General features: G+C 39.3%; 1 protein-coding gene across 1 annotated transcript in view; it reads right to left on the bottom strand.

Moving 5' to 3' along the window:
- Nucleotides 1–21,646, bottom strand: part of CSNK1G3 (casein kinase 1 gamma 3) — an 87,724-nt gene extending 66,078 nt beyond the window's left edge. Inside the window, exons 1-2 of the mRNA XM_034073098.1 lie at nt 21,503–21,646; nt 1,014–1,425 (exon numbers count right to left, since the gene is read on the bottom strand). Of these exons, the coding sequence (XP_033928989.1) occupies nt 1,014–1,191 (178 nt within the window). The 5' untranslated portion in view covers nt 1,192–1,425; nt 21,503–21,646. The remainder of the gene's footprint in view (nt 1–1,013; nt 1,426–21,502) is intronic.
- Between the last annotated feature and the right edge of the window lie 225 nt (nt 21,647–21,871).

The raw sequence follows: 21,871 nt of genomic DNA, 5'->3' as shown, positions 1-21,871 counted from the left end.
ACAGTATTAATAAGCTAACCTTGTTTACATTTGAAGTCAGACTTGATAAAGGCTCCAGAAAGCACTATACTAAAAACACATCACATTTTATGCAAGCACTATATTAAAAACATTGTCTCAAGGACAATGAGTAGTTCTACCAGAGGCAGAAGATCAACAGAAACACAACAGCTACACAGCCCACCATCCTACTTTGTAATCCATCTCTCTTTAAAGACTCAAGCGGTGCATTAACTCAGGACTTACAGGAATACTGGAATAAATTTATGCCATTAATTGTCAAGTTACATTTGCTAACACATCCAGAATCCCAGATCTTGAAACCCTGCTAATCATACTATCATATGTAAATTTAAGCCCCCCAAACTAAATATATACTCTTCCAAAAGCACACACCCACCATGTAGTCTCTATCAATCAGTGGGAAACTAAATGCCTGAATTACCTATCTCCCAGATTCTCTCTACAGATGGATTCTCAGAACCCCTGTAACAGCAGCTCACTCTGCAGCCTCACTACAGTGCTGCTGATGGAAAGGAAATCAAGAAATCCACATGTCTGCTATTAAAAACACTGTAGCAGCTCCTACATGAGACCTCCAAATCACAGTTCTATAAGCAAGACCTACAGTAGAAGGATGTGTTTCACATACACCTAGCTCCAACTACATCTTAAACAAACTGCTTCAGGAAGCCAGGAAAGGTAGCAAACTACACTAACCATTAAGTAATTTCCAGCATCTTGAAAAAGACGATTGAATTTAGAATAGCGCAGCACATATTTACAGAAGATTTTTAGTCCCAGAAATTCTACTGCTACAGAGATTCTTATGCGATAGAACTTGCCCTTGTCAAGATCAAGCCAGAAAAGATCTGCAAGGCAAATTTAACCTATCTGAAGCCTGAAAGTAGTTTGAAGAGCTATATGGTGTGTTCATGTAGACATTTTCATGCCTGGACTGCGTAAAATGGTTGCAAATAATGTAAACTGAAATAAAGAAAAAAGAATCTTACCTAACCGTAGTTCTCCAAAATTACCACATCCAATTTTTTTACCAACTCTGAAGTTTGGGCCAACCATTAACACTCCAGAATTCGAAGAACCAGTTCCACGTGGATTGTGGCCTGACCTCCCACTAGGCCATGCCATTCTTTCATCTGGCTTGTCCTTGTCTTTCTTTTTATTGTCCATGCCAAGTTTACGGTACTCCACCTTGATTTCTTCTTCCTTTTAAAAATCAGTATAAGCAAACTCCAGTTGGACAATGTGAGGATGAAAACATCACTAGTGAAGTGCCCAGCTGATTACTGGCACTAAGCAGTCAGGAGCAGTGTGTTCATCCCATTCACAAAACTTTGGTAGTATCTGTAGTAAAATCTCCAGAATGCACACCACCAGCAATATTTACTAGTTTTTAGAGGAATTCTGTTAAAAGAAAAACACAGTTTTTCAGTACAGTAAGAATCTTGCACAAATTACACCCCCCATCAACTAATCATACAATTGAGCTGTAACTTGTTATATCTGCTTTACAGATCCTTCATGAAAAGCACTATTGTAAGGTTAACGTTTCTGATTGTAGTCTCCATCTTTCTAGCAAGAGATGCTAGCACAACTGAAGAGAGCTAAAAATTCTCAGGGCTTAATGAAACAGTTGGAAAAAAAAAACAAAAAACAACAAAAAAACCAACAAAAAACAACCACAAACAAACAAAGAAAAACCCCATGATAAAAAACCCTACAAAGCTACTTCCTGAGTAGGTAAACTCACTTAAAATTGACATTTAGACACTCATCACATTTTATGCCAGCTCTGCAAAAGAAAGCATATTATCTCTTGTTTCTCCCCCTGTCCAAGTAGTATCTGTTGATCTAAGGAAATGCTCAAGCTGCACAGTTATTGAAGATACAGAAAGATATCCTAACTTCAAACAATTTCACTGTCTTTTGTGAATTATAATTTTGGAGATGCACAATTTATGAACTCATGACAAGGACATTTCAGTTCTTTCAGTAACTCCTACAGTTCCCTGCCTCACTTAATTAAGTCATATATTTGCTTCCCCACTCCCCTTGTCCACCATTTGGCATAATTACCGAGACACTAATTCCAATGCAGATTTCAGCAAAAGCATAGTATCAGCTTACTCCTTGAATAAAGAATGCCAAGAAATCCCAAGAAAGCTTCTATTTTTGTGTTTTCCATAACAATAGCAGATACTGTTTTCTATTTGTCAACAGTGGTTTAAAACCCCAAAATTAAGAAGATAGGTGGCTACTAGATAGGCAAAATTTCAGGGTAAGCTAAATATCTGTTCGTAACTATTTTGCTACGTTTGCTTCAATGTCAAGAATACACTGCAGAAAAAAATATCCTCTAAAACTAATGTAATTTGTGTGCTGCCTATTTTAAAGATAGTCAGCAGCAGCATATTTTAAACCCTTTGATCTTAAGACCCTTTCATTTTCTTTAATTCATTTCTCATAAAGTCACTACTCCTATCATAGCTTATTACAACGTTTAAAAAAATATCAAAGAGCCGGTAAAGATACCAAAGAATATGAACAACCACAAAAATAATTGTATCTTCTGAATCATGAATATTCACAGCAGGGTCACAACTAGGCAGTATTTCAAAACCACTAAATCAACAGCTGACCAACATATAACCTGTACTATTAAAACCTCGTTTGAGAACAATTGAAAAACATAATTACAGATTCTAGTCCAAGCAGACTTAATCCAAAGGAAAGGATTTCAGCAGTGAGTCATGAATGCAGTGGTGTGGTATGGTACAGACAGAGGCATTTAAGATAAAAACACAAACATATTTGGCTACAACATAATCTTGACAGTTCAAGCACCACCACTAGATACTCTGAAATCCCTTTCCAAACCACTGACCTGAGAAGAATATACTTAGGGGAGTTAATCGGCAAACTTTTCTCTTTCACTACGCTACAAAATCTAAGGAAGAAATAGGAAAACTAGAAATGGAGTGTGTTAAGGTAGGACTTCAAGAGCACCATTTAGTACTTAGAAAGAAGGCCAGCACATTTGATGCATCAGAATGCATAAAGTACCAAAGAAAATAGACTTATGTTCTGTATCTTATTGGCTCTCCAACGAGAAATAACAAGGTGCACAACCCTAGAATTTTTAGTGCCAATACATAGGCTTCATGACAAATAGAAGAAATGCTCCTAAGCACAGCATATTAGTGTCATCACCAAAGTGTAAAAAAAGCATAGAGTTACTAACACAATGCTTTGGTATCCTCAGGAGCAGTCAAAGGCTAAACTGTCACTATTTTCCACATACCAAAATCTTTGTAACACCAAACAATGAAAAACACCTTGGAACAGTGAAAGGCTCTAAGAGTTCATACCAATGGGCTCCACAACAGAACACAAGGACTATAGATGGAACTGGGTGTGCAGGCAAGCCAGAAGAAATCCAAATCCAATTTCAGAGCTAATAGGATTCTTAGCTTTTAAATTTTCCTTAGCTTACCTGAAAGCACATAAACAATATCAGATGTCAAATGAATTTAAAACTGTATTCTTCTAACACATAACAACTTCATTGTAGAAGCATAACACAGTCCTCATTTTCTCATTTATTTCAGACTTCCCCTTTTGGTCTTTGCATTTAACTATCACCTGAGCATAGCGTGTAGTTCACTGAGCAAAAAACTTTGCTATAACAGGCTGGGTTCTGAGGGTGCTGAGAAGTAAGTCATCAGCAATACAGACTAGCAAACAGGCAACATGAGGACAAAGGGCATGAGAAATCCAGTAGCAGCACTAAGGCAGTAGGGATCTCTTAAAGCATTTGTAAACCAAAGAAAGTCACTGGAAAAACTTCCAATCTCACACTATTTCAGCTCATGTAGCCAAGCTGGAAACTCAAGGCCAGATTATTTAGTATTCGCCCAAAGCATTATTAGCTGCTCTGTGTGCATGCTTGTCCAGAAGAATGCTAGCAGTCAAGAAGACACTGAAGCTTTGCCAGTAAGATACTAATTTGCACAATACAAGGTTTTCTACTTAGCTGTAATCATAGAAAGAGCTTTAATTTCTAAAGTATGAACCATAACCGAGCCTACCACTTAACAGTATTAAGCTGCCAGAGATGAAGACTTGCAATACATTTAGAATCTTCATTTTAAAAAAATATCCTACGTGCACACCCAAATACCTTTTTCCACAATACAACAATTTGTAAGATAATGTATTAATTGAAACAGCCAATTTGGAACAGAATCCTGTCTAAGAAACCATTACCAGTATTTTTTAATTCCAGTCTTCATTCTGAAACAGAAGTTACAGCAGGGAAGTTTCAGTTTCAAAAACTGAGCTCAGTTATGACAAATATCTTTTTGCACTTCTCCCCCCCCCTTTTGCTTAATCTTTAGTGAGGTGCCCACACAGAAACTCACTCCCCCTTCTCACTGGAGAACCAGTAAGATACTCCTCCTCCTCAAAAAGAGAAGAAAATAAGATGAAAGAGCTCATAGTCAAGATCAAGACAGGGAGTTCACCCACCAATTACAGTCACAGGCAAAACAGATTAGATTTGGATAAGATTTATTGCCAATTAAAATCAGGTAAGATAGTAAGAAATAAAAAGGTTTGAAAGCACCTTTCCCCCACATCCCTTCTTCCTTGGCTCAACTTCACTCCTTCATTTCCCACTCCTCTACACCCTATCCCCTTCTATAAGTAGCAGAGGGGACAAGGAATGGGGGGTTACGGTCAGTCCATAACAGCACCTCTCCTGCTGCTCCTTCCTCCTCATGCTGTTCCCCTGCACCAGCTTGGAGTCCCTCCACAGCAGAGAGTCCTTCAAGAACTGCTCCAGCACAGGTCCTCACCATGCAGCACAATTCCTGCCAGAAAACCTGGTCAGTGTGGGCTCTTCTCCACACGCCTTAGCTTCTGCCAGGAGGCTGCTTTGGCATGGACTCTCCATGGGCTGCAGCTTCCTTCAGGATCTATCCACCTGTTCTAGTGTGGGGTCCTCCATGGGCTGCAGTGTGAATATCTGCTCCACCGTAGAACGCCATGGGCTGCAGGGACATAGCCTGCTTCACCACACTCTGCACCATGGGCTGCAGGGGAATCTCTTCTCTGGTGCCAGGAGCATCTTTTCCTCTCCTTCTGCACTGGCCTTGGCATCTGCAGGACTGTTTCTCTCAGAGCTGCTGTGCAGCCTTTTTTACCTTTTATTAAATGTTTTTCTGCAGATGCCACCATCTTCACTGCTGGGCTCAGCTGTACCCTGCAGCATGTCCAGCACAGGACAGTCCTGGCTTCTCCTCACAGATGCCACTGCAGCCCTCCTACTAGCACCTGGGTGCAGACACCCAGTGGATTTACAAGCTCACAACTTGTGTCTTCCAAATTTATAAAGTTTCAAAACCTGTAACTGCTTTTTGAAAGTCACAAGTGCTTTCCTTAGAAGAAACAGCCTACCACACACTTTTCAATTTAAGTATCCACTGTTTCCAGAACTTTTGTGTCTGCACTCAGACCCATCACAAGCTGCTTGCCAAGTGGCACTTTAAAAACTGAGAATGCAGTAATAGAAAAGATGAGTTATAATGCTTTCAAGAGACAAACATAAGCATTAGCTTCAGTATTGACTAAGTAGCTTAGTTTTGCAAATGCTACTATCATTTTGAGAGCAAATCACAAAGCAGAAAAAATACTCTAATAAAACTCAATAAAATACTTATGTAGTAAATAAACTTACTACTGAATTCTTTTCTAAAAAAAAAACCTGTGGAGACAGTGTTCTCACAGGAGAACGGATATTTGGTACATGAGCTCTGAATAACTCTGAAAGATACAGCAAGGCTGTGGGAGGCCCGAGGAAGCTTAAGCAAGCAAGATAAGAAGAAGCTGTAATTCACTGAGTTATGAGAACTGTGGACTGTTGGCAAGCGTTCGAGGTCAAGTTCTCACACCTGTGCTTAACCAATTATGTGTTAGTCACTAAGGGTCTTCAAGACAAGTATCCAATCATGATATGCCAAATTGTTGTAGGTGTGTGTAAGCAATAGTACATAAGGAGTTTATGCTTTGCAATAAATGGCTTTTTGTCTGATCATATTGGTCTCTGAGTCCTTTCCACGGCAAAAACCAACTTCATAATGTTTAAGTAACACTTTATTGACTGCTTCACTTAAACATAAGACAACATTGCATGAAACCAATACATTAAAGACGCACAGTTTCCAAAAATGCACCTATTACATGCACAAATCTGCTTATGGTAACATACGCCTCCCCACTTTTGCTGCTGAATCAACAGATTCAATTAAACTGCTTTTTTTATATGGACTGAACTTAGCACCTTTTATCATATTCCTGCTAAACAAACATTGTAAGCACAGTGCATTTTTCATATGCTACATGTTAGAAGACAAACAGTATTGCTCCCACAAGTTTCTCCAAGACACAAATCATAGAATCATAGAACAGTTAGGGTTGGAAAGGACCTTAAGATCATGTAGTTCCAACCCCTGCTGGTGGCAGGTACACCTCACACTAAACCATGCCACCCAAGGCTTCGTCCAACCTGCCCTTGGACACTGCTGGGGATGGAGCATTCACAACCTCCCCAAGCAAACCAGTCCAGTACCTCACCACCCTCACAGTAAAGAACTTCCTCCTTATATCCAATCTAAACTTCCCCTGTTTTAACCCGTTACCCCTTGACCTGTCACTACAGTCCCTAATGAATAGTCCCTCCCCAGCATTCTTATAGGTCCCTTCAGATACTGGAAGGCTGCTATGAGGTCTCCATGCAGCCTTCTCTTCTCCAGGCTGAACAGCCCCAGCTTTCTCAGCCTGTCTTCATACGGGAGGTGCTCCAGTCCCCTGATCATCCTCGTGGCCCTCCTCTGGACTTCTTCCAACAGTACCATGCCCTTTTTATGTTGAGGACACCAGAACTGCACACAATACTCCAAGTCAGGTCTCACAAGAGCAGAATAGAGGGGCAGGATCACCTCCTTTGACCTGCTGGTCACGCTCCTTTTGATGCAGCCCAGGATACGGTTGGCTTTCTGGGCTGTGAGTGCACACTGAAGCTGGCTCATGTTCATTTTCTCATTGACTAACACCCCCAAGTCCTTCTCCGCAGGGCTGCACTGAATTTCCTTTTTGCCCAAGCTGTAGCTGTGCCTTGGATTGCTCCGACCCAGGTGTAGGACCTTGCACTTGTCATAGTTAAACTTCCTGAGGTTGGCATCAGCCCACCTCACAAGTGTGTCAAGGTCCCTCTGGATGGCATTCCTTCCCTCCAGTGTATCAACCGAACCACACAGCTTGGTGTCATCGGCAAACTTGCTGAGGGCGCGCTCAATCCCACTGTCCATATCACTGACAAAGATGTTAAACAAGACCAGTCCCAACACCGATCCCTGAGGGACACCACTTGTTACTGGTCTTCAGCAAATGTTCTTCTACAATACTTCCTAACAAAATAACCTGCAGCTACTTGAAATAAGTAGAGCGCTACTGCAACAGACAGTCAGAGATAATCTCCAAGACTCAATTTGGAGTTCTGGAAGGCAGGAAATCTTTATTGCAGCACTGGGCACTCGCACAAATCATTTTGCAAAGGTGAGCACGCCTGGATTCTACAAGCAGCATCCATATATCCAATGAACTTATGCGTATTTACAACCTTTCCATGAAATGCTTTATATATTCACTAGATTTCCTGGAACTAATTTTAAAGTGCATGTGTATTTTAACTACACATGTGCTTTCTTGCTGAGTGGTGATCTTGAGGGGTCTTCGGTGGTTGCTGATAGTCTTCCTCACTGTGTCCACTGACTGACCTCTGCGCTTGTTCATGTGGAAAAGACTCCTGTGAATTACTTAACATCTGTGCCTGCATTTTAGGTCAGTTTGTTCAGATTTGTTCCTTATTTCTTTATCTTACAGAACTGGCCCCATCTGTCTTAGTCATTCCTTTCTTATCTTCACACTCACTTACTACAGGGGGATGAACTGGCCCCATCTGTCTTGGTTACTCCTTCCTTATCTTCAAAGTCTACCCTTGTTTTATACATACCCCAAGGCTGCACCAGGTGATCTTGCTCTCAATAGAGCAGTCCCGGTTTACAACCTATCATCTTAGCTTACAATTAATGGAGAAGTTTTCATTTACAACTTAGCATTTTTAGCTTACAAGAGCACATAAGACTGTCTTCATATTCCTGTACAGCTCCTGTACAACATTTTATGAAGTATTTACCTTAGAAATACCAAAGGCATTCATGGTTGTATTTATTTACACTGCACTTACCTATGACAGTTATACTGTTGAATGCAGTATCTTTTCTTCACCATAATGGTCACATTCTAGAGGAAAAGCAGACTATTGGATTACATAGCCAGAAAAGTAATTACATCTTAATTAGAAATTAGATCTACAACCCACGTAGGTTGAGGATAAAAGATGAAACAGACTAGAAGAGCCACAAGGAAGCAGTGAGAGTAACTGAGATGCAAAAATCAACATCAGCTAATAGATGTGTTATTTATTTGATGGACTTTAATCCTAACCACTGTAGAGAGACTACCTGAAAAGCAAGGAGAGGACCGGCGAAAGACAAGCAAGAGTGAAGACATTAGCTAGCCATATGTTTCAGTTGACTTACAGAATTACACACCTAACATCTGCTCGGTTTTAGAAACATAAATGAAAATCAATGGCAAAAGACAGCCAGGCTAATAGTTCACATCAACACATGACTTAAATACAGAACATAATAGTCAAATTAACCAAACAAATACAATCTTATCCACAGGATTATAGTAATACCATCCCAAAACAAATTCCCAATTTGCAATGAAGAAGTATGTGAGGAAAACTGCATTTGTTGGGTCCATATAGACTTTAACTATTTCTGCCAGTACTGGCTTTACCACATTTGATGTAAGAAGTCAAAGGCAAAACTTATCAGCTTGGATTCACCAACATGTTGGTGTAACTGAACTGCTAAATTTGGAAATACAGTAGCTACTCCTAGTTCAGCAGGATTTGCTCAGTTCTCTGCTCATTAAATGAACATGCTATAATTAACCGACAAGCATTACCCCTTTCAAACTTTTGTACATTTCACCTCACAACTCATTAATGTTCATTCCACATTGCAACAGGTGATTAAATACTTCTTCAACAAAGCCAAGGCAAGGACCAAAGGGACCGTTCCCTTAAGACGATATAATGGTTTGATAAGCAACTTAGTGATATTTGAAGACAGACGGACAGCTACTTCTTTGAAGGGACATTTTTACTCTACAGAATAGGTTTTACATATCGATGGTTTGCACACGAAGTTTGCCTTCTTAATAGATGAGAAGATTCCAACTTGGAAAATCCAGCCTGTTTGAAATGTTTGTTCTGCACTCTCTCTGCTGCATAAAATTCTACATGGTGAATGAGTTTCAATGGTACTATACAGGTGCATAAACAAAACCAATATTTCAATTCACCATCATACTCTATTTTTTGCGGAAAGTGATGTTGTGCAGTTGTATAATTCTGAAGAACTCAAAACTCTGAAAACTCTGTAAGAATACGTACAGAACTAAACATACAGAAATTAAAATTAAGCAAATATCTCCCAAACGAATTCACGGTAGGAAGAAATAAGTTGTTTTTTTTTTCCTCTAGCAAATAGATTATGATCTCTGAATGATTTACACTTGAAGAATATTTACTTAAACAACTAAGGAAAACTGCCTGAAGGAACTAACAAAAACAATGTAATATTATATACATGGCAAATAAATGGGGGAGAAAAACATACTCAGGTTCTATTCTGTTTTCTGTTCTATTATACACTCCATACATTCAACAACTTTGCTATCGCTCCAAATTCACACATCACCCTAAAGAACAAATTATATATTTAGGAAACATATCCTGCCACAGAAAATCCATGAAGCAAAACTATCTTTACCTAAACCGACACTGGAGAAATTTTCCTTTAAATCCTCTTAATCTTTTCCTCCTTGATTCAGTATTCAAAACCTAACAGAGCAGTGCAACACCAACTATAAGAAAATAGGGTAATTACAAAAAGTCCCAAAAGTTCTATCAAATTTTCTAATCATATTTGTATTAAAGTTCTCTTTTTTCAAGCATCCTAGTAACAACTGCCAGTTCTTTACATTGCATCACTACCAAAGATCATACTCATCTGCTCAAACACAAACATTCACACCAGCTGGTGGAAAAAAAAAACAAAAGCTCCATTTGCACTGGCAATTTTAAAGCACTTTTTACTTTTATCATCACACAAGTATCTCATATTTCTTACTAACCCACTCTCATGGAAGAATATTCCCTTCAAAGTTACAGTGAAAGTCAGATTATTGCCAGAAAACAGCAGGCTGCTAGAATTCGAATTCTAATATTGGCACACAGGAAGCAGCAGCACCGAGGTAACATTTTAGACATCTCTAGAAATACAAAGATATCTATCTACACTTCTCTCTGGATATCAGCTGAAAACATCCCAATTAACACTACCAGATTATATGCCACATAAGAACCCTATTCTGCTGATGCGTGATGAAGATTTTCTAGAACCCAATATAAGTAAGGATAAAATACTAACTCATTTAAGCACCTTATTAATACAACTCCGAAATGATTGAGCCTGCAGCAGCACCACCACTGTAATTATGTGCAAGTTTATATATTCTGACATTAACTTTCTAATATGCAAGTCACCTTTAAAATAAAAACTTAGTAGCTACTTCATTCCTCTTTCATGTTCCAGATTTATGTTTAAATAAAACTATTAGGACAACATTAAATGTGCTAAATAAAATATTCCACTGTTAGGAAGTGACAAAGTCAAATAAAACATGCAACTGTAACTGCTTCCTTAAGTATCAGTCACATTAACTACAAGATCCCACATCACTGCTAGTATCAGTATACTAACATTTTTCTCTAGTTTTAGAAAAAGCCTACAGTAGCACAAGAAAAGGGAGGAAAATATTCATGAAACAAAAGGAAAGACAGTAAAGAAACACCTCCGGTTTAAGCACAAGGCATTTAAAAAAAAAAATCACTCAAGCTCCTACTACTTTCATAAGTAGCCAGGATTATCTCACCCCTTAAGCCTTCTATAATATCAACCCATTCTAGATTAACAGAACAGTTTTGGAAGGCAAAAGAACAGAATTTATGAATTTGGGCATGCAAATGAGATTATGAGCATTCCTGAAAATTATAATTTTTTTAAATATATCTATTTGTTCACTTTTACAGATTTGAAAAATTCCCCCCATATAACATTTTCATGCTTGAATGCAATTGTACATACACACAGCCTCAGTCCATACACACATGTAAATGAGAGTTCACACAAAGAAGCAGCATAATTGAAAAGGTAAGTCCAAATGATTTATTAATGAATGAAAATTTACACAAGCAAGCTTTCTAAAAAGCCATGTTTTCCTGGCAAGTTGTGTATATATTAAAAAAAAAAAATCAAAAAATACATTTCTCTTTTACAGTATCAACTGCCATAATTATTTTCAATGTCCATAATTAGGTCAAGATTCTAGAATAAACTTCTAAATTTGCACATATATCTCAAATTCCCTAGAGAAAGTTCATCAGCAATGATATAACCATGTATAATCCTTCTTTACTACACAACATCAAACAGAACACCTTTATTGACACATTCAAAGAACTCTCCCTCAATATAAAAACTAACCAAGATACATCTTATCTTTATTGAAACTTGTTTAAAAAGCCCATTCTAGTCAAGGTACTGTAATTTTTCCTGGTACAAAGTCTAAAGTCACATGAAGAAATCTATCATCTGATCTGTACATTTAATTTTGCCACTCAAAAGACTACAACCTAGCCAACAGTAATGCAGCCTTCTCCATAACCCAGCTGCTAGTTCCGGTGAAATACTGTCACATCATTAAGACATGTACAGCACCCAGGTCACCCTACCTCAATACAATTCTTCCCCAAATGACAGACCGAACTAACAAAGTAACAACTAAGATCCCTGAGCAATCTCTTCATGTCTATAAATGTAAGTATCAACAACCAAAGACTGCTATTTTCTGTTCAGTACATAAATACTCATATTTTCTCACGGACCTAGAAGAAAAGTTTGGCTGTAATCCATAAATCCCACTTCATATAGGCTTTCAACACAAAATCCCACAGACTTCAATTCAGGACTCCATGCAAGCGAATGCACTTACTTGGTTCAAATTTTTGTGCATGCATTCTTCTCACAGGATCACATAATCATCACTTCAGAGTACAGTTGAATGTTAGTTTTCAGAAAGGCATGGTATAACAGAAGGAATAATTTTTTACAAATCTAATAATGACAGCATTAAAGCTTAATTACTATAAAGCTAAGAAAGGAGGTTACTGATGATTAAGCAGCATTCCAGTAATCTTTTTCACTCCTCTGACACCACCCCCCACACACTGAAACAGGGTATGCTGTCCACAGCTGACAGAAAGCTAATGCTGAGCTAGCTAATGCTACATAATGGATGTTTCCATTTACTACATTAAGCATTGTAACGTCAGCACTCAACTGTTAAAGCAGAACAACTGAAAGGTATAGATCAGTTTAAGGCTAGGCCAAAGAAACTGTAAAATTAACACATCCAAAAGATGTGTTAACAAAGCAAGGATGGCATGGCATTCCATCTAACACCGTAACTACATTTGAAGCCGAAATTAAGCACAATAGTGAAGCATTCCAGCACTATATGGCAAAAAAAAGGAAAAAAAATCTAAAAGTACAAAAGACAGTAATTCTGTTTTCAGGTTATAACTTAGAATAAGGTATATTATGTGCTCCAGCATTCCAAAGTGATTGTAAACAGCAGTTTTCAAAATTAAAAGTATATTTAATTCACTGAGACCAACTCCTTCTCACCATTATCTGTAAATACAGTCACATTCTACTGTAAGAATTCAGAGAAGTGACAAATTCAAGTTAAGTTATTTTAACTCTGGAATCTTATAACTTGCAACTTCAATCACATCACACATTAACTACCATGCTGCTACACTCCTGAAAAACAAACCTAGAAAACAAGACATCAAATAGTCATGCTTGACAGATCACGATGTGATCCCATGAACTGGCTGGATGGCAGCATACAAAGAATTGTAGTCAATGGCTCAATGTCCAGCTGGAGACCAGTAACAAGTGGGATCGGTGTTGGGACTGGTCTTGTTTAACATCTTTGTCAGTGATATGGACAGTGGGATTGAGTGTGCCCTCAGCAAGTTTGCTGATGACACCAAGCTCTGTGGTTCGGTTGATACACTGGAGGGAAGGAATGCCATCCAGAGGGACCTTGACACACTTGTGAGGTGGGCTGATGCCAACCTCAGGAAGTTTAACTATGACAAGTGCAAGGTCCTACACCTGGGTCGGAGCAATCCCAGGCACAGCTACAGCTTGGGCAAAAAGGAAATTCAGTGCAGCCCTGCGGAGAAGGACTTGGGGGTGTTAGTCAATGAGAAAATGAACATGAGCCAGCTTCAGTGTGCACTCACAGCCCAGAAAGCCAACCGTATCCTGGGCTGCATCAAAAGGAGCGTGACCAGCAGGTCAAAGGAGGTGATCCTGCCCCTCTATTCTGCTCTTGTGAGACCTGACTTGGAGTATTGCGTGCAGTTCTGGTGTCCTCAACATAAAAAGGGCATGGTACTGTTGGAAGAAGTCCAGAGGAGGGCCACGAGGATGATCAGGGGACTGGAGCACCTCCCGTATGAAGACAGGCTGAGAAAGCTGGGGCTGTTCAGCCTGGAGAAGAGAAGGCTGCATGGAGACCTCATAGCAGCCTTCCAGTATCTGAAGGGACCTATAAGAATGCTGGGGAGGGACTATTCATTAGGGACTGTAGTGATAGGACAAGGGGGAACAGGTTAAAACTTAAACAGGGGAAGTTTAGATTGGATATAAGGAGGAAGTTCTTTACTGTGAGGGTGGTGAGGTACTGGACTGGGTTGCTTGGGGAGGTTGTGAATGCTCCATCCCCAGCAGTGTCCAAGGGCAGGTTGGACGAAGCCTTGGGTGGCATGGTTTAGTGTGAGGTGTACCTGCCACCAGCAGGGGTTGGAACTACATGATCTTAAGGTCCTTTCCACCCCTAACTATTCTATGATTCTACACAAGTATCATGGTAATACCAGCAGTACTGAGTATTATTCCTTTTTTATGAGGCCAGACCTCCAGAGGCACATACTGAAATTTCACAGGCTTTGACAACGTGGAACTACTGAAAATATGTTTTTGTACCTCTGCTTTTCTTCATCCTGATCTTACCAAAACCTACTTGCCCTCTCAACTATTCCTGAATCACTTCCTATGAAATCGGGGGAGGGGTGAGGAGGGAGGAGGAAAAAAAGTGAAGCAAAGCTTTCTATAAAAACCAAAGAATACTGAACATGAAAATATGTGGTGTAAATTAAAAGTTCCAAGAACAAAACAACCTGGTTTCTACTGATACCAGTTTTGCAAGGGTCGGATGAAAATTAGCTAGTTACACCAATTTTAATTTAAAACAAATTTTCCATGCAGTAAAGTGAGAAAATGTCCGTGTCTTGATGAGTGCACTGTGTAGTTACACTCTTATTAATTAGGGCGCCTGAGATAGAAGAGTAAGAAAATCGTTCCTCAAAAGCAACAATATTAGCACAACTTAGCTCTCCACAGATTAGTGTCTTAACACCACAGAGCTTCATCAAAGTAACTTCAGCCTGTTGACTATCTTCCATGTTTCCACAGCATTCCTAGGCCTCCCTGTGTTACATATTGACGTTTATTTTTTGCAAAACCCCTCTTTTTTTCCCACAATAAAATTCTTACTTTCACTTCCAGCAAAGAAGAGATATGTACTATAGTTTGCCCAGTATCGCAAGTTGGAAGCTGAATAGCTCTCAAGCTACTAACCCATAGAACAGGTAACATCCATCCTTCAGTGTGGATAGTTGACAAGTATCTACTATTACCTAAATTAGGTTTTATTAAGCTTGTAGGTACATATCTTCAGAGGCATAAAAATCTAAGCTTGGTTAAAACTGCCCAATATGTTCCACATTTGTATAGGCAGCAGATGAGAGAACTGCAGATTGAAAACCTATAGCCCTAAAAAATACCTTTTTATTTCTTTCCCTCAGAGAAAATTCCACACATGATAAACAGATTTTACACAGAGCTCAAAATCAGAAAATTAAAAGCAAACATTAAAAGAGCATTTCTGGAAGGCAAAGACATTTACTTCTCCGTTCTTTGGCCCTTCTGTTTTCCTGCTGGTAAAATTCTTCTCCTCCTGTTTACCTGTAGATTCTAGTTTCAACACTCCATGATTTAGAGATACCTCAGCCTACTGGCAGCAAATGTTAAAACAGAAGTAAAAATTTTCATAACCTGATGCATTAAGCAACCTACTCCTGGAACGCTTTAAGAAATTACTGAGTAGCAATTGTTTGAGGCAATCTTCCACAGAAAGAGAATAGAAAAACACACTGAACTGCTTTGTTTTCAAAAGCCAGTGTTAGCAACACACAAGTATGATAACACCAATGGTCGAATTTAGAGTGAAAAATATCTCCCATGTCCTTAAAGCAACCCTGTCCCTGATTGAAACCTCTATAATATTACTTCTTTCCAAGATTACTCCAGAATTTAAATGGACCTTATCTAAATTTAATGTTACATCAACAATGCATGAAATTAATTATTACTTAATTTTAAGATAGTGGAACTCCTCTAAAGCAACACTGATTACCATTATAAGATTGTTCCATATCATTACACGAAAAAAAAAAAAAAAACCAAAAAACAAGAAAAGTCTGTTCAAACAGGAAAAGTCTTTCACATTCAAATATAACAATCTAATTTGAAAAACGCTTAGTTCCTTAAATACAGAAAGGTACTCAAGATTTTTCTACACATAACAATACAATATTAAAATTGTAAAAGGTACTTTCTTCTAGGCTGCAAGGGTGCATCCTACCCAGGAATAAATCACAAGTTCCAGTGTCACAAAGGTACCTTGCCAAGAATCCCATTCTTCTGAAGCATATGAAATACAAAAGTATTTTTCTACAAGAATACAGCCCATTCAGCCCTCCAAACATAAGGGATGAACATTTACAAATTAGCACCTCAAACCTAAACTGAACCAAAAGAACAGTTTTAAGGCTACAATATGATCTAAGTCTGAAATTTTGTTTTAAAAACTCATAAAATGTTTAGGGTTGGAAAGGACCTTACGATTATCTAGTTCCAGCCCCCCTGCAATCAGACAATATAATGGGGTCAGCATTATGCCTCTCCACTGCTGCATCTGGCCACAGGTACCTGCTGCTCTATTTCAGACCAGTCTCAGTGCTCAAACACCTCTATAGAGAAATGAGACTCACTAACCTAGTAGAACATTCACATGCTCAACAGTAACTTGCTTCTGAACAGAAGCTGAATCAGCTCAGTGGAAGACACATACAAAACTGAACAGCCAGGGATAAGGTAGGGGTAGAAACACCTGTTAGTAGTGAAGACAACCTTCCCAACAGCCTGCAATATCATTTCAATGACTGCTGTTTCACAGCTGGTTTAGTGCATCTCTGAAAAGACAGCACTTGCTCACAATGACCTCCATAGCCTAACTGCCACAAACATCACGATTAACTACGCCTCTGTTTGAAACTGCTCCATTTACTTTCTCTTATTGTACATGGTTTACTGAATGAAGAGCAGGGCACCTCAGGGAATAAATACAGAGACTACAAGAAATTGTGACAAACCACACACTTTAAACTGGAACCCAAGCCCTGCTTGTCACAAAACATCTATTTTCATGCTACTGAAGAGGACATTAACCTCACTGTTCTACTCCACATCCTGTCTTAATCAAAAATAATTCAGCATGTGGTTGATGAAGAGTATAAATTCCCACACAGGAAATTACATCCACTTAAACTGGGGAAAAAGAATATCCCTCCTAGAAAAACTACATTAAATTACTAACAGATTTTAGCTAAGCAGTATAGTTATTTTAAAAGTCTTGGTATGTTAAAAGTTTAGGTCAGTAAGCTTAGATGGAAAATCATAAAGCATAGGAAAGCACTGTTGTAATTACATTAGTGATGTTTTACATGAAGTGAGAGTAAGTAATAAACCTGATATAAGGAAAGCAAGTGCCTGGAAAACATAGGGTTAAAATACTTTTACTTTAACTTAGGTCTAACATAGAGAACAATGTTTGTGTTGTATGCCTGTGGTGTGTTAACAGAATTTAGTAGTCTTACTAACAAGAGGGAATTACTTCTTTTCATCCTTCTAATGAGTGACTTATTTCTTACCATCCTTCTAACTATCAGTTAGTTTGAAGACTGTGACTCCCAAACATCTGCTAGCTTACGATACTCCTTGCCTGCCCATCCTGTTCTGCTTGCAATAAATTTTGCATGAAGGTCACACTATTCTAATCTTTGCTATCAGAAATTTGCAGATATGGTTGGTTTCAGCTAACTTGTGGGAAGAAGACTTACTTCATCTAGAAGACCCCTGCCCATGACTATCAGAGGGCAGTGCGCAAGCGCCAGACGGAGGAGACTTATGATAATGAGTACCTAAACTAATTATAATATCCCCACTTGTAGAGTTGTAGAGTCTGATTCTGTGCTTCAACCTACCTGAAATATGTAAATCTTATTTGTGTGTCTGTTATGGTCTTCTAAGATCTACAGTTATCTGAGTAAATGCTTTTTGCAAAGACAGTTCTAATTGATCAATATGTCTTCTCCCATTCCTAACAACACTGCACAAGGCAGCAATAAGATACTAGGCACACAAATAGCAAAAAAAAACCAAACAAACAAAAAAACCCCATCATCTTTCCATACTTATAGGGTACACAAATTTGGATAAAATACCCCTCTCTGAACAGCCAAAAAGCCAAAAGTGGATATTATTTATCTTGTATTAAAAAGGTTTCCTAAAAAACTTGCATGCTGAGCTTTTTTTCATATGTAGATATATTCAAAAACAGCTAAAGGAATAAACAAGGGAGACAAATGTGGATGAAAGGTAAATGTGAAACGAGAACCACGTACCATGAAATGTGTTGCTTTGTGCAATGGATAAAGGATAATGCAGTTCAGTAAGTACATTAGGAGAATGCACTAATAAACATAGATCTGTAATATTCTGAAAGTGTTGCATATATAATGTTCACAAATATTCTCTGCAGCTCTTCTTAGAAAGAATCCACCTACTCATTCATTTCAGCTAATGAACATATCAATTGAACCCTAGAACTAAATACACAGGTGAGCTAAATCTGATCAAAATAAATTAACCTAAATTTTTTTAACAAAGCTGAGTATTACTTCCTAAGACTTTCAGAATATCCTTTTGAAAGTACTGCTTTGAAAAGCTCTCTTAAGTAACCAAAGTGCAAACCAATTCTACAGCATAGACTGGTGTGTAATGTTTCCTCTTCTACATTCTCCGTGTGCAGAAGAGGAGACATGGAATTATAAGTGGCTTACCTAAGGTCACGGGGAGGGACAGATGTTCCAGTCACTGTCTTATCTGTGATCGTCAGCCTTGCTTGTAGCTACTTTCTTCCTAATGTGCTTTCATTTATAACTGCTTAGCTTAAATACATACATTTTTCTCCACTGCACTATTTCAGCTATAGCCCCATAAGACCCTAGAGCCCCAGTGACAATGTCTAGGATGCCTCACAGAACTGCACTCAGAAAAGAAGCTCAACAGCAGCAGGCTTAATTTCACTGCATTGGTTCTGCAGCAGCACTGAGGAAGCATTAAAATGTCTGCATTAAAAAATAAAAAAATCATCAAATTAAGGATTGCTAGAAAGTATATGACAATTAGATAAGTTATTTTTTTGCCTTTTAATAGATCAGATAAAATAATTTTATAGAAGTCTCAAAACATTACTGAAAGAATGTTAAAGGTCCAGAATCAAAGCAAACTTGTAATTCTTACACTTTCGCCAACTCTTACAGGGTACCTTAGTTGCTCCTTGGGAGTGTATAATCCCATTTTCATTGATAAATAACCCCTAGATATCACATTCAGTTTAAGATCACCTAACCAATGTCTCCTCGTGAAAAGCATTATCCCACTCTTTCCCTATACACTGTGACAGCTCTTTTGCTCACACAGCTGCAGGTGGGGTACACAGGACTGACTGAAAACTCTTGCTGGTAGTTTCCAGCTGAATCAGTGAAAATGTAAATCAGCAGCAACCCAAACACTTTCACAACTTCATTCTTCCTGTGTTTTCTGTGTGCCTTTAACTGCATTATAATTTTTGTGTGTGCCATTCCAAAGCAATCAGTTAAAAGCAAAAAGAAAAACCTAAGGAACAAGAAGTAGCTATATGTTTTGTCTGCAACAGACTGAAAAAACTGATTTGCTGGTATGACTTATTAAAAAGAAAAAAAAAAACCAAAAAACAACTTAGTTAATACAGCTATCAGTACCCTGTTCTTCAGACAGTCAATTTTTATGCAATTACAAGATACTGGAAAAAAAAAAGAGCTACTGCCACTTCCCTATTCTTCATATTTAATATATTGTTTAGTTATGACTTTGATATGACACCAGGAGACTCCCTAAAATTTTATTAAAACACAATTTTAAGACAAAAGTAAAGATGCTACAAATGTATGTAACTTTGATACTTTTCATCACAGAAACAACTTAGTATAGCCACAACTGAAGCATAAACAATCCTATTATCACAGGGAACACTGCAGATGCAACTGAGACACTAAATTTTGATACATTGCATCAGCTTTAAAAATTTATTTAATCTAGTTACAAAAATATTAAAAAATGAAAAACTACCACAAGAAGTAAATTCAATCTTGTTAGTTGTACATGAGAAGGCTGGATGAAGAAACGTTGCTTGTAGGTTCAGTGACTTTTAAGAGAATAACATCTTCAAAAAAATTTTAAGACAGGGCCTTCCAAACAGGTTGAATCTTTTAACTAACCTTGAATACCTTTATCTTGCTCACACAGGAAAAAGTGCTACAGGATATATGATGTATCTGGCACTCTAGATTCCGGAATTAATTTACATGTTATAAGCATTTGCTTATAACAGTACAGAACAAGACAAAAAGATTCATTTCATTAACTGAATTAACTGAAAGTCATTCTCAGCTTATGAATTTGTCTGCTGTTGACCAAATAATTCCTCTATTTCAGGCCAGCACAATAAAATACCTCTTATTTTCACTGCAAATACTGTTTCACTTGTTGAAACTTCTTCCTTCAAAAGAAACTGACAAAAGGATGTTTAGGTCAGCAGAAGGCATATCCTGAAATATAGTTAACAAAGAAACCTCAATCTCATCTTTTACCTCTGAAAGGAAAAATCACATCCCAGCGCTGTTGAGGATTAAATATGCCTGCCAGGAATTCATTAGTTTTCAGATAAGGTGTGAGTGTACGGGCCAGATAAATTGTTTACCCCTTCAAGTAGTCATAATGCAGGTAGCAATACCCAATACACTTAACAGTGTGCCTCACTTCTGATCACGCTTAAGAGCATGCAAAATAAAGGATAATTTTGCACTGTGTACATTTCAACCCAAATATCTATTTACAAAATATTTTACATGCAAAATGTGTATAAGAAAAAAAAACTTCGATTAAGGGTCTGCCAGGGAAGCCTGAAAATAAGCTTTGTAAAAGTTTCATTGCAAACCACCTAAAACAACACTCTTGAGATTTTTAATGAATTAAACTTAAAACCAACATATATTCAGAGTGCGTTTGCAAATAACGCTTAGATAAGTAAGTACTGGCACCTTAGTTTGCCTCTAATCGGCTAACCAAGCCAGTACAAATGCACTTCAGCAACCTGCTTCTGCAGAACGGTGAAACGAACTTACTTTGCTCCTACACCACCACTAAGTGCTCGGTGGAACTAACCACCGCCAGCAGCAACGAAATCGGCGATCAGCAAAGAAAACGAACCCGCCGCGATCAACGCTCCCTGCTCCTCAGGGGAGGGCAGCCGAAGCCTCCTGCGACAGCTTTTGCCACCCAGGAGAGAAGCGACAGGAACGCGGGGAGCCGTTCCACCGCCCGCAGCGAGCTGTCACGCTGCTCCGCGCCGCCAGTCACGGCCCACGCTGAAGCGATGCCCCCGCCCGGCTCGCCCGGTGCCCTCCCGCCTAGAGGAGTGGGAGCAGCGAGGACTCGCGCTGGCTACGGGACAGCCGGCGCCGCTCTCCCCACCCCACCACTCCTTCCGATCGCCACCTTCGAGCCCGCACACACAGGGCTCTGCCCCCGGGCTACCGGAGCGAGGGGAAGGGATTCACTTAAAAGGCCTCAGCTGAAAGAGATGCTGCAGATGTTGCGATCAACGCCCCTCCGAAAGGCGGCCCAGGACAGCTACATACCGGGAACTGCTGTGGCTGAGCGTGGGAAGCCGGCTGCACCGTGCTGCAGGGAAGAGGTTCGGCGGCCTCGGTGTCAGTCCAGCAGAGTGGGCCCCGCTCCCTGCCCTAATGCCGGAGCTCAGAGATGGATCCTGCCGCAAAGGACGCACTCGCGCTGCGCCGAGGCAGGGGGCAACCAAGGCTACAGCCCGGATGCTGAGGGGCGCGCGTGGGCGGAGCCTTCCTGAGAGAGACAGGAGAGGGAGCATGAGGCCGACAACCACCGGCGCCTCCAGCCATTCTCTGCGGAGATTGACAGGGTGCTCTGACCAATCAGAAGGCGAGAAATGCACGCCAGGCCTCGGGAGAGGGCAGAGCTTGCTGGTGGGC

This window comes from Melopsittacus undulatus, chromosome Z (genome assembly GCF_012275295.1).
Source record: "Melopsittacus undulatus isolate bMelUnd1 chromosome Z, bMelUnd1.mat.Z, whole genome shotgun sequence".
In the NCBI taxonomy this organism is placed as follows: Eukaryota; Metazoa; Chordata; class Aves; order Psittaciformes; family Psittaculidae; genus Melopsittacus; species Melopsittacus undulatus.
Note: the sequence above shows the minus strand (reverse complement) of the source record. Positions and strands in the feature narration are given on the sequence as shown.